At 44.6% G+C, this 20,612-nt stretch overlaps 1 protein-coding gene across 5 annotated transcripts; it reads left to right on the forward strand.

Annotated features, from left to right (window-relative positions):
* The first annotated feature begins 8,436 nt into the window (after positions 1 to 8,436).
* Positions 8,437 to 19,770, forward strand: Mpzl2 (myelin protein zero like 2). Of its 5 annotated transcripts, none has more exons than XM_021637950.2 (6): positions 8,441 to 8,705; positions 9,547 to 9,713; positions 10,015 to 10,225; positions 12,696 to 12,843; positions 15,186 to 15,258; positions 17,429 to 19,770. In XM_021637950.2, the coding sequence occupies exons 1-5, from the start codon at positions 8,648 to 8,650 to the stop codon at positions 15,247 to 15,249; spliced, it is 648 nt and encodes a 215-aa protein (XP_021493625.1). In that variant the 5' UTR covers positions 8,441 to 8,647; the 3' UTR covers positions 15,250 to 15,258; positions 17,429 to 19,770. The 5 variants fall into 5 exon arrangements, with proteins under 5 accessions (XP_060228923.1, XP_060228933.1, XP_060228928.1 ...); XM_060372930.1 differs by lacking the exon at positions 17,429 to 19,770 and adding an exon at positions 15,824 to 15,969; XM_060372950.1 differs by lacking the exons at positions 12,696 to 12,843; positions 17,429 to 19,770 and adding an exon at positions 15,824 to 15,969 and having other exon boundaries at positions 8,438 to 8,705.
* Positions 19,771 to 20,612: the final 842 nt, after the last annotated feature.

The raw sequence follows: 20,612 nt of genomic DNA on the forward strand, positions 1-20,612 counted from the left end.
CCCGTGTGTGTGTGTGTGTGTGTGTGTGTGTGTGTGTGTGTGTGTGTAAGCCAGAGGTCAACATTGGGTGTTTCCCTCAGGCATTTTCCACCTTTGTTTGTTTAAGATAGGGACTCTCAATAAACCCGGGCTCACAGCTGAGTTGGGCTGGCTGGCCAGCGAGCCTGCCATCTGACTGTTTCTGTCCAGAGCTGCTTGCTGTCACAGGCAAATACCGCAGGACCTCGCTTTGTATACAGGTACTGAGGACTGAAGCTCTGGTCTTCATGTGAACATGACGGGCTCTTACCAACTGAACCATCCCTCCAGACCACGCTGTGACTGTTTTGGTTCATTTTTGTAGAGGAACTGCCAAACTGCTTTCTATAGTGATGAAGTAATTTTACATTCCAATTAGATATAGACAACAATTTCAGTTTCTTTGCCTTTTTGTTAATAGTAATTTTTTTGTTTTTAAAAATAATAACCATTTAAATGGGTGTGGTCTTTAATTAAGGTTTTGGTTTGCCTTTCTCTGGTGATTTCCTATGCTTATTTAAAATGTCTGTTCAAGTCCTATGGCGATTTTAAAGTCACTTTTGTTACTCATTATAAGAGGTTTCTTTGTTTATTTTGGATAATTTCTTTGTGGTTTGTAATTTATTTACTGTGGCTTGTACACATTTCTCATGGTCTCTTTATGGTTGCCTAAGATAACAGAGTCTCATTGTATAGCCCTTATTGGTCTGGAACTAACTCACTATATGCACCAGGCTGGCCTCAAACTCACAGAGATTTTCCTGCCTCGTCCCTCAATGCCATGATTAAAGGCTTGTGCTGCCATGCCCGGTTGAAGGCAGTCTTTTGTGAGGTCCTCAAGGCCCTGTGTGGTGTACTCTTCCCTTACTCTCTGTCCTGATTTCCCAGCCACGGTCTTCTCTGCCGCCGCTCCAGTGGCCTTTCTGACTTTCCTTTAGACTGCCTAAGCATCCTCCGTTCTTCTGTGTGCATGAGTTCCTCTTCCCAGAATGCTTCCTTCTCTTTTTATTCAGACCTTTCTCAAGTGTCACTTACGTTCAATGTGTCTCCCACAACCACCCCAGGCTTCTTTGTTTGCTGTTGTGTGTCTTGTTCCAGGAACAATGCCTGACATGTCATAGTGGTCAAAAAGTGATTGTTGAATGGATGAACGGCATAAGCTTCTGACTCACCCCTGCGTTGACATAATTCCAGATCTCATGGCTCCTAGCCAGCCATGCTGGGTGCTTCCTCTCCTGGGAAAGCTTCCTTGGGCCTCTGGGGCTTAAGGACTTCTCTTCTGCAGCTCTCTCATCACAACTCATTAGTCTCCCTGTGTAATAATTACCTATTTAGTTGACTGTGTTTTCCAACAGATAGCAACTTGAGGGCAAATCAAACTCCTTGTTCAACACCTAGCACAATGCCTGGTAAGAGAGAATAGTGGGTACTTGAGCAGACCTCTCCGAGCCTCGATCTTCTCATCTATGAAATGTAGAGGACCTGCTTACCTCACGGCTTAGAAGACACAACTTTTGTAAAATGTTTCCCACTGTGCTGCGTGCATAGTAGGTGCTTTCCTACTGGTAGTTTTCGTTTGTGAGTGATATTTTTTGTTGTTTAAAAACTATCAGCATTCTACTAGAATGATGTAAGATAATGAACCTCAAACATTTATTTAATGATTAAAAAAAAAACGTAGTGAATGAAAAAGATAAAAAACATTTTTTTTTTTTCCAGACAGGGTTTCTCTGTGTAGCCTTGGCTGTCCCGGACTAGCTTTGTAGACCAGGCTAGCCTTAAACTCACAGTGATCTGCCTGCTTCTGCCTCCCAGAGTGCTGGGATTAAAGGCATGCCCAGCTGTTTTTCAATGTTAGAGTGTAATGTTAAATGCGTAATTTTTAAAGAGTTTTGGCCAGCATACAATTCGGTGTAACTAGTATAATTTTGGTAAGAAGTGCTTCCCTCTCATGAAGGCATTTGTGTTGAAGGTGTGATCCCCACTTGGTGGTACCACGAGAGATGCTAGGTTCACTACCCTTCTGGCCTACTTGGTGGATTAATCCATGGATGCACTCATAACTGGGTACTACTGTTGGGAGTGGTAGAGAGCAGAAGGTTGCATTGAGTTAGAGAAAAGAGGGCATGCTCTGGGAGAGCAGACAACTTCCTTGGCTATGAGGTGAGCACTTTCCAGGCCTGTTCACTATGACATAGCTGCCTATTATCAGCCTGAATGCAATGGCCCTACACGACCATGGACGGAAACCTCGTAAATTGCAAGCCCAATAAAACCCTCTTTTGCTTCTTCAGTTTAAAAAAGTATTTGTTTGTTTGTTTGCTTATATGTACACGTGGAGGACAAAGGGCAGCTTTTGGGAATCCTTACTGTCTACCTTTCGTCTGAGGTCCCTCTTGTTTCCGCTGCTGTATAAACTGCAGGCTACCTGGCCTGTGAGCTCCTGACCCTCTCCTTGCCTTTGACCTCACTGCTGGTACGCTGGGTTCACACATTTGCAGCACCACATCCTGTTTATTATGTGGGTCCTGGGACTCGAACTTGTGTTTTTACTGGCTAAGCCTGGGACTCGAACTTGTGTTTTTACTGGCTAAGCCATTGCCCTGCCTCTCCTCAGATGTTTTCTAAAAGTGATAAAAAAGTGACTAGTATAGTAACTCAACTGCTTATCAGAATGTAGAAGACAAATATTGCTCTAAGTTCTCATGCCTTCCCAGTCTCTCCAATCAATATTTGCCTCCCGTTCCTCTGAGAACAAACATTTAACATTTACAATTTTTTTCCTTCACAAAGGCTATTTCTTTTTTTTCCCCTTTTATGTATCTAGTCTAGCCTTGAACTTGCTATGTACCCCAGGTTGGTCTTGAACTCTCTATAGTCCAAGTAGGCCTCCAACTTGTGATCCTCCTACCTCTGCTTTCCATGTGCTGGAATTATGGGCCTTTACCATCAAATCTGCCTTTTACCAAAGGTTCTAGAACTATTCTATAACCTCATTTAAATGGAATCAGAGAGCTACACCTTACTGTGCATCTTACTAATTTTTCTCAGCACATTTTTGAGATTAATCTAAACTGTGGTAGTGTCAGCAGTCTGTCCGTTTTTAATTGCTGAGTAGTATTTGTTGTAGGAATATCTGATAGCGTGTGTATCCATCCTTGTGTTGATGGTTTCCTGGTGTTTCTGGTTTGGGATATTAATGAATAAAGCTGCCGTGAACATTCTCCTGGAAAATCTACTTCTGGTTTAAGATTCCATTGCTCTTGGGACAGAATAATTGCTGGGGTGCTTGCAGGTCTAGCTATGTAAGCCAGTGTTAGGCATTTCCTCAAAGAGGCCATGGGGAAGTTCTCAGCATCTTCCCTAATTAAAACCACAGATGGCCAAAATTTTCTGAATATTTTCTGTGTGCAGTGAGCATGGAACATATCACTTTATTCTTAGACCTGTCTATGTGGGCACATATTGTCTTTTTCCATTTTATACCTGAAGTAAATGAGAAACAGAGAATTAACTAACTACTTGAAGTCACACAGTGAATGAATGGTTGAGCTTTGATCTGAACCCACAGCTTTGATGGCTCATGCCTCCTACAATTCAGTGGGGGGTGGAGAGGGGGAAGGACAGTAGCTCTTGCTTTCCTTGGAAAATGAGTGGACTTCCTAAGAATGAAAGCTGATCACAGTAGCCACTTTTAAAACAACAATTAATAAGAAGAACAGAAATGGTGTTAGTGAAGACTAATGACGGTGAAATGTCATCTCGATGCAGTATGGATGTCAGTGCGTGGACAAACGCTTGGAGAGCTTCTTCCAAGTTACCATCAAAGATGTCCCATCTCTCAGCGCTGTGCGTCCATCTGGCTTCCCTCAGGAGTAAGTGAAAGGTTAAATTTCCAAGTCTCTTCCTTGAACTGAATAATAAGGGAATTGTGTCTCTACTCCAATTAAGAGAGGAGGCTTTATGGGAAAGGCAGTGAACGATGTGCTGCAAGAATGCAGAAGAGAGTTCCTCTTCCTGTTTTCCATGGCCCCACAGAGCCCAGCCTCAGACCCAGACTCTGTCTGGATTTTGTCGAGGATACAGGAGGCAAGGAAGAGGACGAAAGGGAGCACGCTTATTCTTTGGGGCACAGAGGCCTCCTATCAGCTAGTACCCTGCCATCTTCAGCTCCCTTTCTTATCTTGAACACACTCTCTAAAGCAGAGGAGTGTCATAAAAGGATGCCGCAACTTGCAGTTGTTTAGGGAAGGCTGGGCCTTCTCTCCAGCCTTCTAAAGTAGGTACTTCAATCTCCCCTTCTAGGCCAGAGTCCATGAGAAAGCAGGGAGACTGAGTGTTGGCTGCTGTCTCAGTTCCTTGCCCACCTCAGTCCATTCTTTCTTCCTTTTCACTCCCTCTGAGCTGAGATTGGGGCCAGGATGTCAAGCATCCGAGGCATGTTACTCTACTGCCTAAGCCTAAGCCTAGTTTTAATTAAAAAAAAAAAAAAAAAAAAAAAAAGAGCTTTAACTTGTCTTTTAAAATTGTGACATATGTATCTACATACATCTGTGTGTGGCTTTGTGCAGTGAGTGCAGTGTCTGCAGAAGCTAGAAAAAGATGTTGGATCCCGTGCAGCTTGAGTCACAGGTAGTTGTGAGCTACTTCATGGGGGTGCTAGGATCAAAACTCTGGTCCTCTATACAAGCAGCAGGCACTTCTAACCATTGAGCCATCTCGCCAACTGCCAATATTTTTATTTTTAATGGTACTGAGAAATAGCACACACACACACACACACACACACACACACCCTACTGGTTTAGTGTGAAGGATGCTATAAATGATGCAAATGAAGAGATGTGTGTGGCAAAATGACTAGGAAGTCTGGGAGGCGTCCGCGCTCTCGCTGGCTGCACTGCCAAGTGACTTGTTAGTCACTTTCAGTTGAGACAATTGTGAGGACCAAACCCACACTCCTCGGACGACCAGTGAGGATGTTGCCCAAGGATATCTAGCTTTTTCCCTGGTCTGCAGCAACTCCCAGCATTCAAAGTTTGAGAGGTTGTAGCCTCTGATACCCAAACTGCCACACCCCATCCATCTGTCCTATCTCAATCATCTGTCCCAATAGGAAAGCCCTGTTTCTTCTTCTTACTGTTGCTGGTTTTTTTTCTCTTCCTCCTCCTCCTCCTTCTTTTTTAAGGACCAAATCATTTAAAAGTCTCAAATGTAACTGTTTACCCAGTTACATTTATGAATAGTATGGTGCCAGACCCAAATACCTTACTCTACTTTGCATGTTTAGATTAGCATATGAGAAGCATTTTAGCCCTCCCCCCCTTTTCCCTACCTTCCTTTGCCTTCCCTCTCTGATTAGACAGGATCTCACACAGTCTGGGTTGTCTTCAAAGTCTTGGCTCCAAACACTGGGCAAAGGCTGACTTTGACCTTCTGATCCTCCTGCCCGCACCCACCTCCTGAGAGCTGGGATTACAGATGGATGGGGCCTTCCATGCTCGGTTTTTTGCAGTGCTGAGGATGGAACCTAGAGCCTCCTGTCTGCTAGGCAAACATCTACCAATTGAACTACATCCCTAGCTCATAGGAGGGATATGTTTTTCCCCCCTCTTAGTAGGACCCTGACAGAAACTTTTGAGTAAACAAATTCTTTGTTTGAACAACACTAAAAGCTAAATTATACATTTTTGCTTGTTTCACAGAACGCTGACTTCACCTAATGTTGAAAATAACAGGTGTTTTGGTTTGTGCTTTTTCTTTTTTGCCTAGGATTCTGGGAAATAGAAGTTTTACCAATAATTGGTGCAGAGAGCACCTCTATGCCTTCTAAGCCTCCAGTGAGTTTTCCTTCATGCTGAGATCTAAATATCCTGCAGCTACCTGTGTAGACAGTTGGAACAGATGGCGCCTTTAGAACTGAGGTCATGTTACAAACTTTAATGACAGACTCTTCTCTCGAATAGTTTAAAAAGCAGGGTTTTTGAACATTTCCTTTTAGTTGTAAGAATTTCTTTTATTTTTCTTCTTTTTCTTTTTTGTTTTGTTTTGTTTTGTTTGTTTCATTTGCCTAGACACAAACTATTCCTCAGGCTGTCCTCAGGCGCCTCTAGTTTTGATCGAAGTCCTGCACACTGGCATCTTTGGAATACCAAGGAGCGATGGGCTTTTTATTTGTCATTTTCTCATAACAGGTTCAGCTTGGTCTCCTTCCTCACCCAGGGTGGGGAACAGTGAGTGACTTGGAGTCTCTCCTGTTAACTGGAAGGAACTGGGCGTTCCCAAGCCCAAGCCAAAAACTTGACCTGGGCTGAGGAATGGGATCCGGGCAGCTGTGCCCCTCAGAGTGGGGCTGGCTGCCAGCTCTCAGGGCATCTGGCGACTGGAGAGGGATTCCTCAGCTTGGACAACAGGCTTTTTATTCTTTTCAGTGCCTCCTGCCCTGATTCCTTACCTGCTGTGTCTCAGAGTGTCCCTCAGCTAACTCCACTGAATTTTGCAATTTGCTGTCAACTTAACCTCCCCATGGCTATGTCTCTCCTTCTGGAACTTCATTTGTTCACAAAGTTGAAAGCCTACCAAGATGAAGTTTCCTTCAACACCCCCCCCCCCACACCCACACCTTATTCCTGGGGCTGGCCTCTTCCGACCTACATACAGGAATGGCTACATCTGACCACTGTGAAAATGTCACTTAGCATCCCAGAATTTTCAGTTTGGGTTGCTCAGAATGACCTAGACTCTTAGGTCTGGAGGCTGGTGAAGGAACCAGACACTCTTTCGTCCAGAAACGCTCATGATGGTTACACATTGGTGCCAGCGTGCAGCTGACCTCCCTTTGGGGCAGCTCCTGGGTTCCCCGGTTCAGTGTGTAGGTTGGGTGAGTGGCTACCCACTTTTGCTCCACCTCTCCCCCATGCTTTTCTTTTTCTTCTGTTTTATTGCCCTCTTGATAGGATCCAGGGCCCTGTGCACAGGCTTTGTCCTTGAGCTGCACGTACCTCTAGCCTGATGTTTCTTCACTTTTCTACTTAACCTGGGCCTTGCTTACCTTCCTAACACCCTTTGTTCCAGGGTTCAGCTAGAAGACCGTGGATCACCAAAGAGTTTCTAGACAGCTACTCCAGGGCGCCCTCCCTCATCTGGCATATTTCTTTAAATTTTTAAATTACATTTTAACTAGTCTCTTTTTCTTTCCCTCTCTCTCCTCCCTCTCCCTTTCCCATCCCCCCCTTGTGTGTTTATGTCTGTATTCGTACCATAGCTCACCTGTGGGGGTCAAAGGACAACTTTCAGGTATTGATTCTCTCCTTCCACCATGTGGGTCCCAGAGACAGGACTCTGGTGAGGCTTGTTGGCTTGGCGGTGCCAATACTTATGGAGCTGTCTCCACCCACTTTTTAACTGTCTGCTTTCTTGGTCTCCTGTTTTTGTCAGCTGGCCGTTGTGCTATTAATCTGTGCCTCTTACCAGATGAAGCAGTTTGTCTCAGAGTTTTAGACCTCTCAGATAGGTGGCTGTCCTAAAAATGGCAGTTGAGATCTGGGACACAGGAAAGGTTTTCTTTCTGGATGACTTTTCCTCTACTCTGGAGTTCACTGTCTGATCACCCATATCAGGCTTTGTTTTGTGGACAGAGAACACATGCAAGTCAGAAAGATTCCCAGAGGGCTGTGGGGGTAGTTCAGTGCCAGAGCACTTGCCCAGTAAGTGTGAGGTCATGGATTTAATCCAGAGTACTGCCAGAGATGGGCAACGACGTCACAACTTCAAGGTCTAGCCTGGGCTACACGGTGAGACTGTCTCAAACAATAAAATGGAACACAAAGAGACTCTGGACAGTTGCTTACCTCCTGGGCTGTCACTCTCTACACTGTTAAAATGGTATCCCTTCCAAGAGGACTGTTGAGGGAAAAGGATAACCAGAAAAGGGCTTTGCAAACTGCACTGAGGTGGGAGAAAAGAGCAGGGGAGCTGTCCTTAACTGGGGAAGGATCCCGCACTGAGATTCGGTGTCTTTGTGCTCAGTCTCGGGAAAGACTGCTGGCTTCAGGGGTGGGACTGGGTTCTCAGAGGGCCTTAACTCCCAGAAAGATTGGGTGCGGTGAGCTAGGCCCTAGGCTAACGTGGCCCAAGGGCGGGAATCACAGCAAGCCACTTTCAGCGTTCACTTCCTAGGCAAGGCTAAAACTTGTTTTAAAAGGGTGTGTGTGGGCCAAGCCCAGAGCAGCCTGGGACATTCAAACTGGCACCACCTCCTCTGGCTGCTCCTGAGGCCATCCGGAGGCCAGGGCTCGGTCAGATGAACGGAAAAGTAAAGAGAGGACCTCAGAGTCTGAGACCTTTGCGCAGAGGGCTGGGAGGAGTGTGGAGGAGGGCGGGAAGGGAGCACCGGGAGGAGGGCGCTGGGTGCGGAGGCCCCACCTTTCATTCCACTGCTGCACCGGCTGGGGCGGGATGAGTCACGACTGGCTGGCTCTGCTGGGCACCTTCTGTAGGTGAGGGACCCGGACCTCTCCGGGCGGGGGGAAAACTGCGGCGCCTGCTCGTCCCGGCCTTGACTTTGGCTGGGTGCTGGAGCCCTGGGTTTGCCGGGTCTGGCCTCTGGGGCCACGGCTGGCTTTCCCTGATGTATGGCCAGAGCCCTGCGCGTGTGGTTCCACTTCTCCTGGGTTTACAGCTCACAGGTAAGAAGTGGCGGGCTTCTAGGATTGCCTGCCTCCACAGCCCACTTTATTTAAAGACAGAGCTCGTGACTTGAAGAAGTCTTAAGGGCTCTGTTGGGAGCTCAAGCCCCAGCCGCCGGTCGTTCTGGTTCAGACTTCATGGAGACTTCAGTTCGGTGGGTTGCTTTGGGGCAGTGATTTGGGCAAACAGGTTTAGGTGTGTTTGGCTGCCCGCGATTCAGGCACAGAGACGGCTTTCTGATCTCGGGTTACACACCATCTTTGTGTGGCTGTTCTCAAGCTCAGGCTGCCGGCGAGATTCGGCCCTTGGATTTCCGTGGGAGGATTCTTTCTGCGACTCCCCGCAGCACCACGGAGCAAACCTAGACGGTCAGAGCTAGAGTCCCGCTGTGGTTTTGAAGCTGCCCCAAAGCACACACTAGGCTTGTAAATCAGCCACGTGGTGTAAGGGTTCCAGGCGTGCAGGAGAGCCCAGCTGCTGGGGTGGATTAACTTGCAGGCTAGGAGCAGCCCCAGGCCCACAGGCTGGAAAACGTACCGCCTGGAGACATTGTCTTCTTTTCTAACATATACGGTATTGCTTGATCCTAACACTCCATGTCTGACCAACATGGATTTTTGTTGCTCCTTCCAATCGTTGCTGAGGCTGTGAAGAAAGGGAGAGCGCCAGGTAGTTTTACTTTTAATTGGCCCTCGGGATGGGAGGGTCAGGGTTGTGCGTGGGTCGGAGCGTGAGGACTCCAGGTGAAGTGGCTCTGAAGGCCGGCGTATTTGGAAGGCGCCAGCGCTTTTCTCGACCATGCACACCCGCCATTAACCCTCTTCCTTCCCTTCCTCTCAGCGCTTTGTCCTACGGCAGCTGTGGAAATTTACACCTCCGGGGCCCTGGAGGCAGTCAACGGGACCGATGTGCGGTTGAAGTGCACTTTCTCCAGCTTTGCCCCGGTGGGAGATGCACTAACTGTGACGTGGAATTTCCGCCCACGAGATGGGGGGCGTGAGCAGTTCGTAAGTAGACGCTTGGCACCTTCCGGAGGACCCTTGACCAGAACGGATTAAGGCGATCCTTTTCTCCTCTTGCTGTTGCTGTGTTAGCCACATGCATGGGGCTAAGTTGGGAGCCGTGGGGGAGAGGACATAGAGTGATAGGTCTGAGAAAAGGGAAACCAGAGAAGCGTTCTGAGGAGCTGGACCATTGATCAGACTTGACGATGCTTCTCTTCCACCCCCACCCCCTCCATCTCCCACCCCGCCATCTCGGCCTCCTGCCCTGGACAGAGGGGGAAAGCTCATCCTTTTTCCTCTGTAGGTTTTCTATTACCACATGGATCCCTTCAGACCCATGAGTGGACGGTTCAAGGACCGGGTGGTCTGGGATGGGAACCCCGAGCGGTACGATGCCTCCATCGTGCTCTGGAAGCTGCAGTTCGATGACAACGGGACATACACCTGTCAGGTGAAGAATCCGCCTGACGTTGATGGTCTGGTAGGGACGATCAGGCTCAGCGTGGTGCACACAGGTAGGTTTTGGGAAGTGAGAGCCGACCCCCCCCCCAAAAAAAAAGTGCCATCTTTTGTAAAATTGGAAGGGAACAGAGAGGGCCTAGGTCTTCAGAGCTGGGAACTTCAGAGACTGAGGAATCCTGGGGAGAGAAAATACAGACTTTGTTTGGCCTTGGAAAGAAACTAAATAACAAAGAGATCTGAGGAATCTGTGACAAGGATGGCCTTGAGGTTGTTAAAGGGACAGGAAGCGACTCTGATAAAAAGACTCACAATGGGTCTGTTCATTGCTAGACACAATCCAAAGTGCTTGGTACACACTATCTCATTTAATCCTGACACACCACGAATAACTGTGGCCCTGTTTACTGGTACTCCCCACCGTCAGGAGCTTTAACCATACATTTTATTTCTTTTTTTTTTGTTCAGACAGTGTTTATCTGTGTAGCACTGGCTGTCCTGGACTCCCTTTGTAGATCAGGCTGGCCTGGAATTCACAGAGATCCACTTGCCTCTGCCTCCCTGAGGGCTGGAACCAAAGGTGTGCGCCACCACGCCTGGCCTTGTTTGTTCTTTTAAAAACAATTTTAAAATTATTTTATGTGCATGGGTGGTTTGCTTGCATAGATGCCTGTCCATCACGTAAATGCCTGGTGTCTATGGAGACCAGAAAAGGGTGTCAGATCCCCTGGAACTGGAGTTACGGATAGTTTTGAGCAACCGTGTGAGTGCTGGGAACCAAACTGAGGTCCTCTGAAAAAGCAACCAGTGCTCTTAACTGCTAAGCCGTCTCTCCAGCTTCATCTTATTTATTCTTTATCTATCTCATGAATCTGCTGTGTATTTAGTATCTCTCATTTTACTAACAAGGAAACTGTCACTTACCAAGTGTAAGTCACTTGCCCAAATTCATATAGTTAGTAAATGAAGTCACTGCAGACTCAGCACCCCGCCATCTCAAACTGTTCTCCAACTAGTGTATTTGGTTGCCCATACAACAGGGACTACATGGAAAATGATGGCAGGTTACAGAGAACTGGACCACAACGCTTCTGAGTTGGAGAACTGGGGTTGAGCCCCGACTACTTGTGTATCAATTATACATAAATTTTGCTTTTGTCATCTGTTACAGTGATAAGAAAAGAGCAGATTTTGGTGGGGACAAAATGATGCCATGGATTTGTGACAGTCTGCCCAACTCTGAACTGTTATAATAGCCACATATACCGAGCACTTATAGGCAGCCACAATTATTTCATTTTTTTAATAAGCACTCAAGAAATTGATATTGTTATGTGTTAACATAGGCAGAAACTGAGATTCAATAAATAAATAAATAACCCAGGTGACACAGCCAATAACATAGATCTCTCTCTCTCTGCACATGAGTGTGTGTGTGAGAGAGAGAGATGAAGTCTTGCTATTTCAGAAAAGATCTCTCTGTGTAGCTCAGGCTGGCCTCAAACTTGAGATCCTCTTGTCTCAGCGTTTTAAGAGTCGAGGTAGTGTGTATTCTTAGCTAACACACCACATTGTTCAAAATATCTTAGTCTGTCAAGGGGTCTGATTCTGATTGTCTCCTATCACTCCCACCCAGTTCAGTTTAAAACTCTCTTTCTAGGAGTAATGTAGTATCTTTAGATCTCAGTTTTTTTTTTCTTCTGATAGGCTAGGCAAAACCCCCAAAACCATAAAACAAAAACCAACCAACCAACCAACAACAACAAAACACACACCTACACAAAAATCTAGCAGTAGTTTAACACATCACGATTTTTTTCGAGTTTATCATGGCCCTGGTTTTCTATTTTATGAAATTGAGGTACACCTAAAGAACTACCCATACTCCATTATATATTTTGGTGTTTTGCCTGCATGTGTATCTATGTGCCTGGGGCCTGTAGAGAAGGCATTGTGTCCCCTGGATCTTCATCCTCCATGGATTGCAGGCTGGAAACTCTGGGATAAACATTCTCATAATATCCCTTCTGGCTTTGGGGGTTAATTACTTTATTTCCTGTCTTTCCTTTGTTTTTATCATAAGGATAGGAGCACAGTGAATGCTTTAAAGCCCGGACAAATGACTGACTGAGGGAGGGGATGAGTAGAGTTATTCAGGACTGAGTTGGGCATAGGTCTGACTAGGTCAGCAAGAACTTGAATTGCTGGGCAGTTCAACTGACTCAGAGGTTCTCAGTCCTTGAGTGTCGTCATCATCTGGGAAACATGTCCAAACGTGGACGGCTAGATTTAGCCCCTGTGATTCTAGTCCAGCACGCTTGGGGTGGGGCCTGAGAGTTACTTCAAAGCTCCCCAGCGGGGCTGTCATTGCCAGAGAAGCCCTGTGTTGGCTTCCTGCTGCTGCCAAGGGCTACGTGGTATTCGTAAAAGCAGGAGTGAGGAAGATTCCGGGTAACAATGAGATGCATTGTCACTGCCTTTAGATTTCACCTAATTTACTGTTGTCTTGTCTTATTCTCCTCACAGTGCCCTTTTCTGAGATCTACTTCCTGGCTGTGGCCATTGGCTCTGCCTGCGCACTGATGATCATAATAGTGATCATGGTGGTCCTCTTTCAGCACTTCCGGAAGAAGCGATGGGCAGAGAGGGCCGATAAAGCAGTGGCAATAAAATCGTAAGGCTGAGTGAGCATTGGTGGGGACCCCAGCTCACACCCCTAGGGTGGCCTGTGGGATTTTTTTAGTGGGGCCAAACAACTGATGAACAGTTGATTTTCTCAGAGGTTTCTGGTTCACAGAACAGATACATGAGGGCATGGGTAGTGACTTTATAAACGTTTCTTGATGGGGTTGGAGAGATGGCTCAGTGGTTAAGAGCATAGACTGCTCTTGCAGAGGATCTGAGTTTGGTTCCCAGCACCCATATCTGGTGGCTCAAAATTAGCCGGTGACTCCAGCTCCAGGGAGATGCAATATCTCTGGCCCCTGTGACTGCACTTGTGTGCACAAACAAGCAGTTAGACAGACAGACAGACACACACACACTTAAAAACAAAATTACAACAAAATTCAAAAGGTTTCTTACTTTTACAAAAGATCTCACCACAGAATTTATTATTTGGATTTTGGTGGTATATAAAAAAAGTGTACATTTGCTGGGCTTGGTGGCACACACCCTCCCAGTCTCAGCACTTGGGAGGTAGAGGCAGGTGGATCTCTGAGTTCGAGGTCAGCCTGGTCTACAGAGTGAGTCTCGGACAGCCAAGGCTACACAGAGAATCCCTGTCTCTGAAAACAACAATAACAACAATGGCAGCAAAAAGTGTACGTTTGAAAAGATCCCCTGTAAGGGGAAGCACACTTGTAAAAGCTACAGGGTGAGGCCCTCAGCACTCACTGTGAGTCAGTGGCTGGAAAGTTCGTTCTGCCGACGGTAAGTGCTCAGTAAACATTTAAAGTTGAGATAAAAGTTGTAAGCTGTAAAACCCAGTCATTTGGGCCCAAGAGATGGCTTAGCAGTTAAGAGCACTGGCTGCTTGTGTAGAGGACCTGGGTTTGGTCTGAAGCATCCATATGGCAGAGACATGGTCCCTTCTGAACCTGGCATTCACTGATTGGCTAGAGGAGCTGCCTGTTAAGCCTCTGGGATCCTGCTGTCTCTGCCTCCCAGCACTAGGACTAAAGGGGTTCACTACCACTTTTAGTCCTTTTTGCACGGTACCTGGAGATCATCTGAACTTCGATCTTTGCACAGCAGGCAGTTTACACACTGAACTTTCTCCCCATCCTATTTCACTTTTTTATGGCTGTATATAATGGACACGCCACATTGTTTGTCTGTAGCCACATTGTTTGTCTGTATATAATGGTCACGCCACATTGCTCAGGTGGTGGACATACAGTTTCTTTTTTCTTTTGGTTATTATATCGAATATCAATCACTACAAACATACTCTACACATATTTGTGTATACACATACTTTCAATTCTGCAAAAGATGAAGGAACATTGCTAGCTATTGAGTTTTTGGAGGAACTGACAGACTGTTTTCCTTTAACAGCCAGTACACCCCTATGAGCATTATAATTTCTCCACATTCTCACCGGCACTCCCTTTTAATTATCGCCCTCTAGTGGGAGTGAGGTGTTATCTCAGTGAGATTTTGATTGCATCTGTGTGATTTTGCATTCCACGAGTTTAGCACTGTTCATAGAGCATCTCTGGAGATGTCTGCTCAGCCTGAAACTGAGATGGATGATTTCTTATTGTTAAGCTATAATAGACTCCTGGTCCCTTTCAGTTACTTTGCCTGCAATTGCTCCCATTCTCTGAGCTCTCTTTGATCTTTCTTGAATAGTGTCCCTTGAGACACAAAATTTTTCTGTTCTGATAAAAGTCCTTCTCTCCTAAGAGTTTTGTGTTTTTAGTTACATTCTTAGTTGTGTCTTTGCTGTATTTTGGGTTAGGTTTTGTGTATAACTGAGAGTCTCAAGTCATTCTTTTACATATGGGTTTATAAATACCCCACAACCATTCATTTATTTTAATTAGTAAATATTTACAGAAATAATTGCAATTGATTTTGAGAGCATCTAAGGAACCCATCGATGGCATTCTGGTTTGAAGAGAATTTAATAAATAAAGAGGATTTCTAGGTCAACCAAAAAAAAAAACAACCCCTTTTTTTTTTGCAGAGGGGTAGACATTAGAAGTAAGAAACTATGGTAAAGCATAGGTGTGCACTTTAAACTTCCATAGTACTTTACTAGACCCCAAGGGAGTTCTCTTGCATGGTGAAAAGCGTCTGCGTTTGGACTCATAGGTCACGTGGGGCATCAGTGTTATCATTTACATGGCACTGGTAGTTTAGCTCTCTATAACCTGAATGAACTTCCGAGTGTATGTAGTTCTTCTCAGAGCATTGGTCTGAGTTCCTTACCTGATGCTGCTATGGGACCTAACTCCTTTGCTTCTTGTCTTGCTCACCTAATATTTGGCTCCTGCTCCTTTGTTACAGAAAGGAAGAGGAAAAACTCAACCAAGGGAACAAGGTCTCTGTTTATTTGGAAGATACGGACTAACGCTGCAAGGTCAGGGTCTCACGCGGGTGACTTCTTTCTTCAGCTCACATGGCTACTTAGCCCACTTCGAACATGGATATTTTGGGTTACTCCACATGGCTGATAATGCCCAGCTGTTAGCCATCCCCGACAGAGATCTCTCGGGTCACCCTGAGGACATATCCTATTCAGAAGCAAGTCAGGCAGATTAATGTCCTATTAGCCTCATAGATAACTTCCCTCTTCAGGGTTCTTATGTATATGATTGAGAAGCCAGACTACTTCTGTTAAAGCGGAGAGAATTCTACTGGTTAAGGTCTGGGGGTTTTATTAGCCACTGCCAATAATGAACTTCCCATGTGTGAATAAATCCTCTGTGTGTGTGCGTGTGTGTGTGTGTGTGTGTGTGTGTGTGTGTATGCATGTAGAGATCAGATGACAACCTCACCTACCATATACCCTGGGTTTTTTTTGTTTTGTTTTGTTTTGTTTTGTTTTGTTTTGTTTTTTGTGACTGCCTCTCACTGGCTTGGGACTTGCTGTCTAAGCTAGGCTGTGTGGCTATCGAAGCTCTTTCTCTTCTCTGCCTCCCCAGTGCTCAGATTCTAAGCATGTGACTCCATGCCCAGTCATTTCCATGGTTCTGGCAGTTGAACTCAGACCTTCATTCTTACATGGCAAGCACCTCACCAAATGAGCAATCTCTCCAGCCCAATAAATCATTTTTAATGAAAAGATTAATATCTGATGGTTTGGTTTTTATTATAAATCATTTTGGGCATGATGGTAAGTGACCCAAGGATCAGAGTAACGGCTCAGTGGTTAAGTGCACTTCCTGCTCTTGCAGCTGCTCTGAGTTCAGCTGGCAGCCACATGGTGGCTTGCTACCAACCACAGCCAGTTCCAAGGGCTCGGAGATTCAAGGGTTCCAAAGAGCTCTTCTGAGCTCTTTGGGTGCAAATACAAATAGGCAGACAAAACACTCAAAATAAAATAAGTAAATCTGAAAAAAAGACTAAAGAAAATTTAACAAACTGATATCATCTAGTGGAGTCTGTGTTTCTGACAGAAGATACAAATGTAAACAATTATAAACATTTTGGAGTTTGGGCTGGGCATGGAGGCAGTACTAGGTTTTAATCTCAGCACTCAAGAGGCAGGTGGATCCCTGTGAGTTCAAGGCCAGTGTGGTCTACAGAATGAGTTCCAGGGAAGCCAGGGTTACAAAGTGAGACCCTTTCTAAAAATAAATGGAGGTTCTAAATAGGGAGATTTTTGAATATGAACATGCAAGTGTGGATATTAGGGAGTTATTAGATTTTAATAGGTGAAAATTGTATTATGGTTCCAAAGGAAAATATAGGTTTTAAAAATGGATGTTGTATTATACAGAGGTAAGTCTATTAAAAAAAAAACCAAAAAACAAACCTTCAGTCACAAAACAAAGCAATAATGCCAAAAAGAAAAAAAGAAAACAGAAGAACAACTTTAAGATTAGGCAATGCATGAATTCCACACATTTGATGTCTCTGCTTTCCTTTATGTCAATTTAATCGATGTGGCAGAGGGCATGGGAAGTAAGCATGTGTGAGTGGTCTGTGTATTAACCAAGTGTCCATGCAAGGCTTGGAGAAAAGACATTGCCAACGTGATAGCCCCTGCCTACAATCCCAGAACTTTGGAGGCTGAGTCAAGAAGACAGTTGTGAGTTCTAGGCCAGTCTTGGCTATGTGGTCTACAGAATGAGTGCCAGGCCAGGCAGGGCTACACAGTAAGATCTTGTTTCAAGAAAACAAAGCATAGCACATGTGGACACGTACACACGTACTGGCAAAACACTGGCTCTGAGAACCATGTAATAAAGAGCAGTAAGATTTTTGAAATTAAAGATTGAATTAGTGGGAGAGTAGGCTTACGTATATTTTTTCAGCTAGGTGATGGTGGACATGCCTTTAATTCTAACACTAGGGAGGAGGAGGCAGGCAGATCTCTGAATGCTGGGCCAGTCTGGCCTATAGAGTGAGTTCCAAAATAGCCAAGGCTATAGAGAAACCCTGTCTTAAAACAACAACAACAAACAAAACAAAACAAAACAGAGAAATGTCCTTAGGAGTGGATGATGGATGTCATGATGGGCACTGGCAGGTACTCTGTTTAACTCTTCTCAAGGACATTATCCTTTTAAACTTTTGTGTTCCAGGAAGCTGAGGATTTTTGAGGACAGCATTAGCACCCCTTGAAGCCAATGGAAACCTTTCCAGTGATGACCTGTCATCCTACAGGTTCCGCAGCACAAACCTGCCTAGAGGAGCAACGCCCTTGCCTGGCAGCTTAGGGCTCTACCTGAGCAGATACTACCAGTCCACGCTTACCTTCATTACTAGGATGGTATCTCATTCCAGAGTGTAAATGTGTGTTAGCTTTTGTAAGCCAAGAAGTTACATTTTTGTCCTTCCACATTCCGTATGGAGTATGACTCCTGTACTCATGTGTACTTGGCATCAGAGGGGTGGCACGCCAGCCAGCTTGTGTCTGCTAGGACATTTCGTCTCACATTTTAGTTTCTTTAGAACAGCACAGAGGTGTGCTAAGGGGTCTGGAGAGATAGTTCAACATTTAAAAGCATATGCTGCTCTCACAGAAAAGACCCCGGTTCAGTTCCCAGCACCCACATGGTAGCTTACAACCATCAGTAACTCCAGTTCTAGGAGATGTGACACATACATACACACAGGCAAAAAAACCCATACGTAAAATGAAAATATATCATAAAAAATTAGCTAAACCTTCCAGCCATTTTGATTAATAGCAAACCCCAAGTTCACGCTGGAAGTGTGATTTTCACTGCTGTCCTTAAGTCACAGACACATCTTGTTTCACCGATTTTTTTTTTCTTCAGTATCCTAAGTTCATTGTTTTGTCAGTTAATCCAGGGTTTATAGGTGTCAGTGCTAGGTCACAAGAACACCAGGATACCAGCAAACGCTACCAAGAGGAGTCACTCATTACCAGTTTTGTATTTATTTATTTAATTTTAGACAGACTTTCACTATGTAGCAGTGGCTGGTCTAGAACTAGCTATGCAGAGTTAGCCTCAAACCCAGAAACCCCCCTGCCTCAGCTCTCAAGTGCTGTGACTAAGGGGGGAACTGCCACAGCCAGCCCAACTGTACATTTGTAATGAGCACAGATAGCTTGCCTGCTCTGTTCTCATTTTTACCTGCACTCGTCAGACTCTGCTCATTTGCAGACTAGAGCCATTAAGCAGTATATGAGAAGACTTTCTGATATACCATAACTTAAACATATTTAGACTTGTGAAAAAGGCCAATCCAAAGCAAATGACCTTTGTTTTGTTTTGTTTTTTATTTTTTTGTTTAACAGTCTTATGTAAGGGTAAGAAGTGGAAGAGATTATTTAAATTTCTTTTGGTTTTAATTCACCTTTTTAAAGTGGAAATTTGGCATGGACCAAAGAAATATCAAACTACCTAAATGGAATAAACCAAATTTATTTTTCCCTTTATTTGAATGTGAAGAAAACTTCTCCAGTGGGCCATGGAGAGAAGAGGGATGGCTTTCACCTTTGTGTTCAGTTACGTGGTGCGCACACACAGTTATGGCAGCATTGTTCAGGGAACAAAGAACATCTAAAACTTCAGGCCCAGGGTGAACCTTTACAATGTGATGTTTGTTTTAACCCCCATTGACTGGTCTGCATAGATTATTTCTTTTAACAACGAGGAATTTCCAAAAGATTATATTTCTAGACACTGGACCTTGGTATTTTACCCAGTCTTTAAAAACAAATTGGCATAATTTACATGTAAATCTTGGTCTTGAAATTCATTCCATGCCTCATTATACTGCCGAAACAAGTTCTTGTTGTTCTGTCTCTCTGTCTCTCTCTTAAAAATTAAGACAGGATCTCAATGAATAGCCCTGGCTGTTCTGGAACGCACTTGGTAGACCAGGCTGGCTTTGAACTCAAGAGACCCATGCCTCTGCCTCCCTAGTGCTAGGATCAAAAATGTGTACCACCACAGTCTGGCCTAAAAATGTTTTGTGACCTAGTTTGAAGCTACAGTTAGATCTGTATTTACTATTATGGATATAACAACTGAATCTGTCTTTAAATAGATGGCTCATGTATGTTTCATACTTGTAATGGAGAGGTTAAAAACTCATGGGGGGGGGGTGCTGGAGAGATGGCTCAGAGGTTAATTAAAAACACTGTTCTTTCAAAGGTCCTGAGTTAAATTCCCAGCAACCACATGGTGGCTCCTAACCATCTATAGTGAGATCTGATGTGCTCTTTTGGCATTCAGGCAGAACACTGTATAAATAATAAATAAATAAATCTTAAAAAAACACACACACACACGGGGACCATCTCCAGCAACTTGTAGTCTGTGTCTTGTCTGAATACTCATGGGGTATCATAGCCTTGTTCAGTGTCTCCTTTCTAAAAGCATTTTTGTACTGTAACTTATTTTTTATTATGTCTGAAGCATTGTGTAAATAAACCCTTAGTAATAAAGAATTATGGATTTTATTATTTGTTAACATACAAATCTGTAAAGTTCACATAGCAGTTAATAGAAAACAAGAGAGTATGTTTTATCTTTGCTCAAGTTTTCTTAGAGATGGTGAAGTAAGTACTGGATGAAATTAATTTGTGGTAGATGTGTATTATTTCCATAGACTTTACACATTACTTTGGAGAGCTAGGAAATGGGCAAAATATACTTTTTTTGTTTTTGATTTTCAAGACAGGGTTTCTCTGTGTAACTGCTCTGGCTGTTTTGGACCTCGCTTTGTAGACCTGGCCTCAAACTCACAGAGCTCTGCCTCTCGAGTGCTGGAATTAATGGCATGGGACACCACACCCGGGGACATATTTAGAAGACTCATTTCTTGAGTTTAAGCCTAACCCCAACTAGGTTTTTACTATGGAGCCCAGCTTTTTCTTAGCCCTGCTTCAGCCTTGCAGCTCCTGGGCCTACAGGCTCTTGCCACTCTGCGTGGCTTAGTTTGGGGGATTTTAAAACCAATGATAGCAGTTTGCCCACTCCTTCTTCATAGAGAAAAACCACCGCCTTTGAATTCTAGTAAAGTATAGCAGTTGAAAATGTCACAGTTATGAACTATTTCCAAAAGCTGAGGCTTTTTGGTCCCCTTCTACTTTCATTAGCCATGGTGGTTCCCAGAGAACTGGATGACTTCATGGGTCAAGCAAAGCCCTTTTCCTTTTTTCAGTGCACGTGAGACCATCTCATTTCACGTCAAGTACTGTGATAGTGATATTCTTATTTTTGCAACGCATAGATATACAAACCCTAGTTTCCCTTCACCTCACGCTGTAATGATTTCATCATCACTGTC

This window comes from Meriones unguiculatus, chromosome 1, assembly GCF_030254825.1.
Source record: "Meriones unguiculatus strain TT.TT164.6M chromosome 1, Bangor_MerUng_6.1, whole genome shotgun sequence".
NCBI lineage: Eukaryota > Metazoa > Chordata > Mammalia > Rodentia > Muridae > Meriones > Meriones unguiculatus.

Excerpts from the sequence above, each read along its gene's own strand:
- Mpzl2 (XM_021637950.2), top strand. The coding sequence starts at position 8,648 with ATGTATGGCCAGAGCCCTGCGCGTGTGGTTCCACTTCTCCTGGGTTTA. Across the intron at positions 10,226-12,695 it reads GCTCAGCGTGGTGCACACAG|TGCCCTTTTCTGAGATCTAC; the intron begins GTAGGTTTTGGG and ends TTCTCCTCACAG. Across the intron at positions 12,844-15,185 it reads AAAGCAGTGGCAATAAAATC|AAAGGAAGAGGAAAAACTCA; the intron begins GTAAGGCTGAGT and ends CCTTTGTTACAG.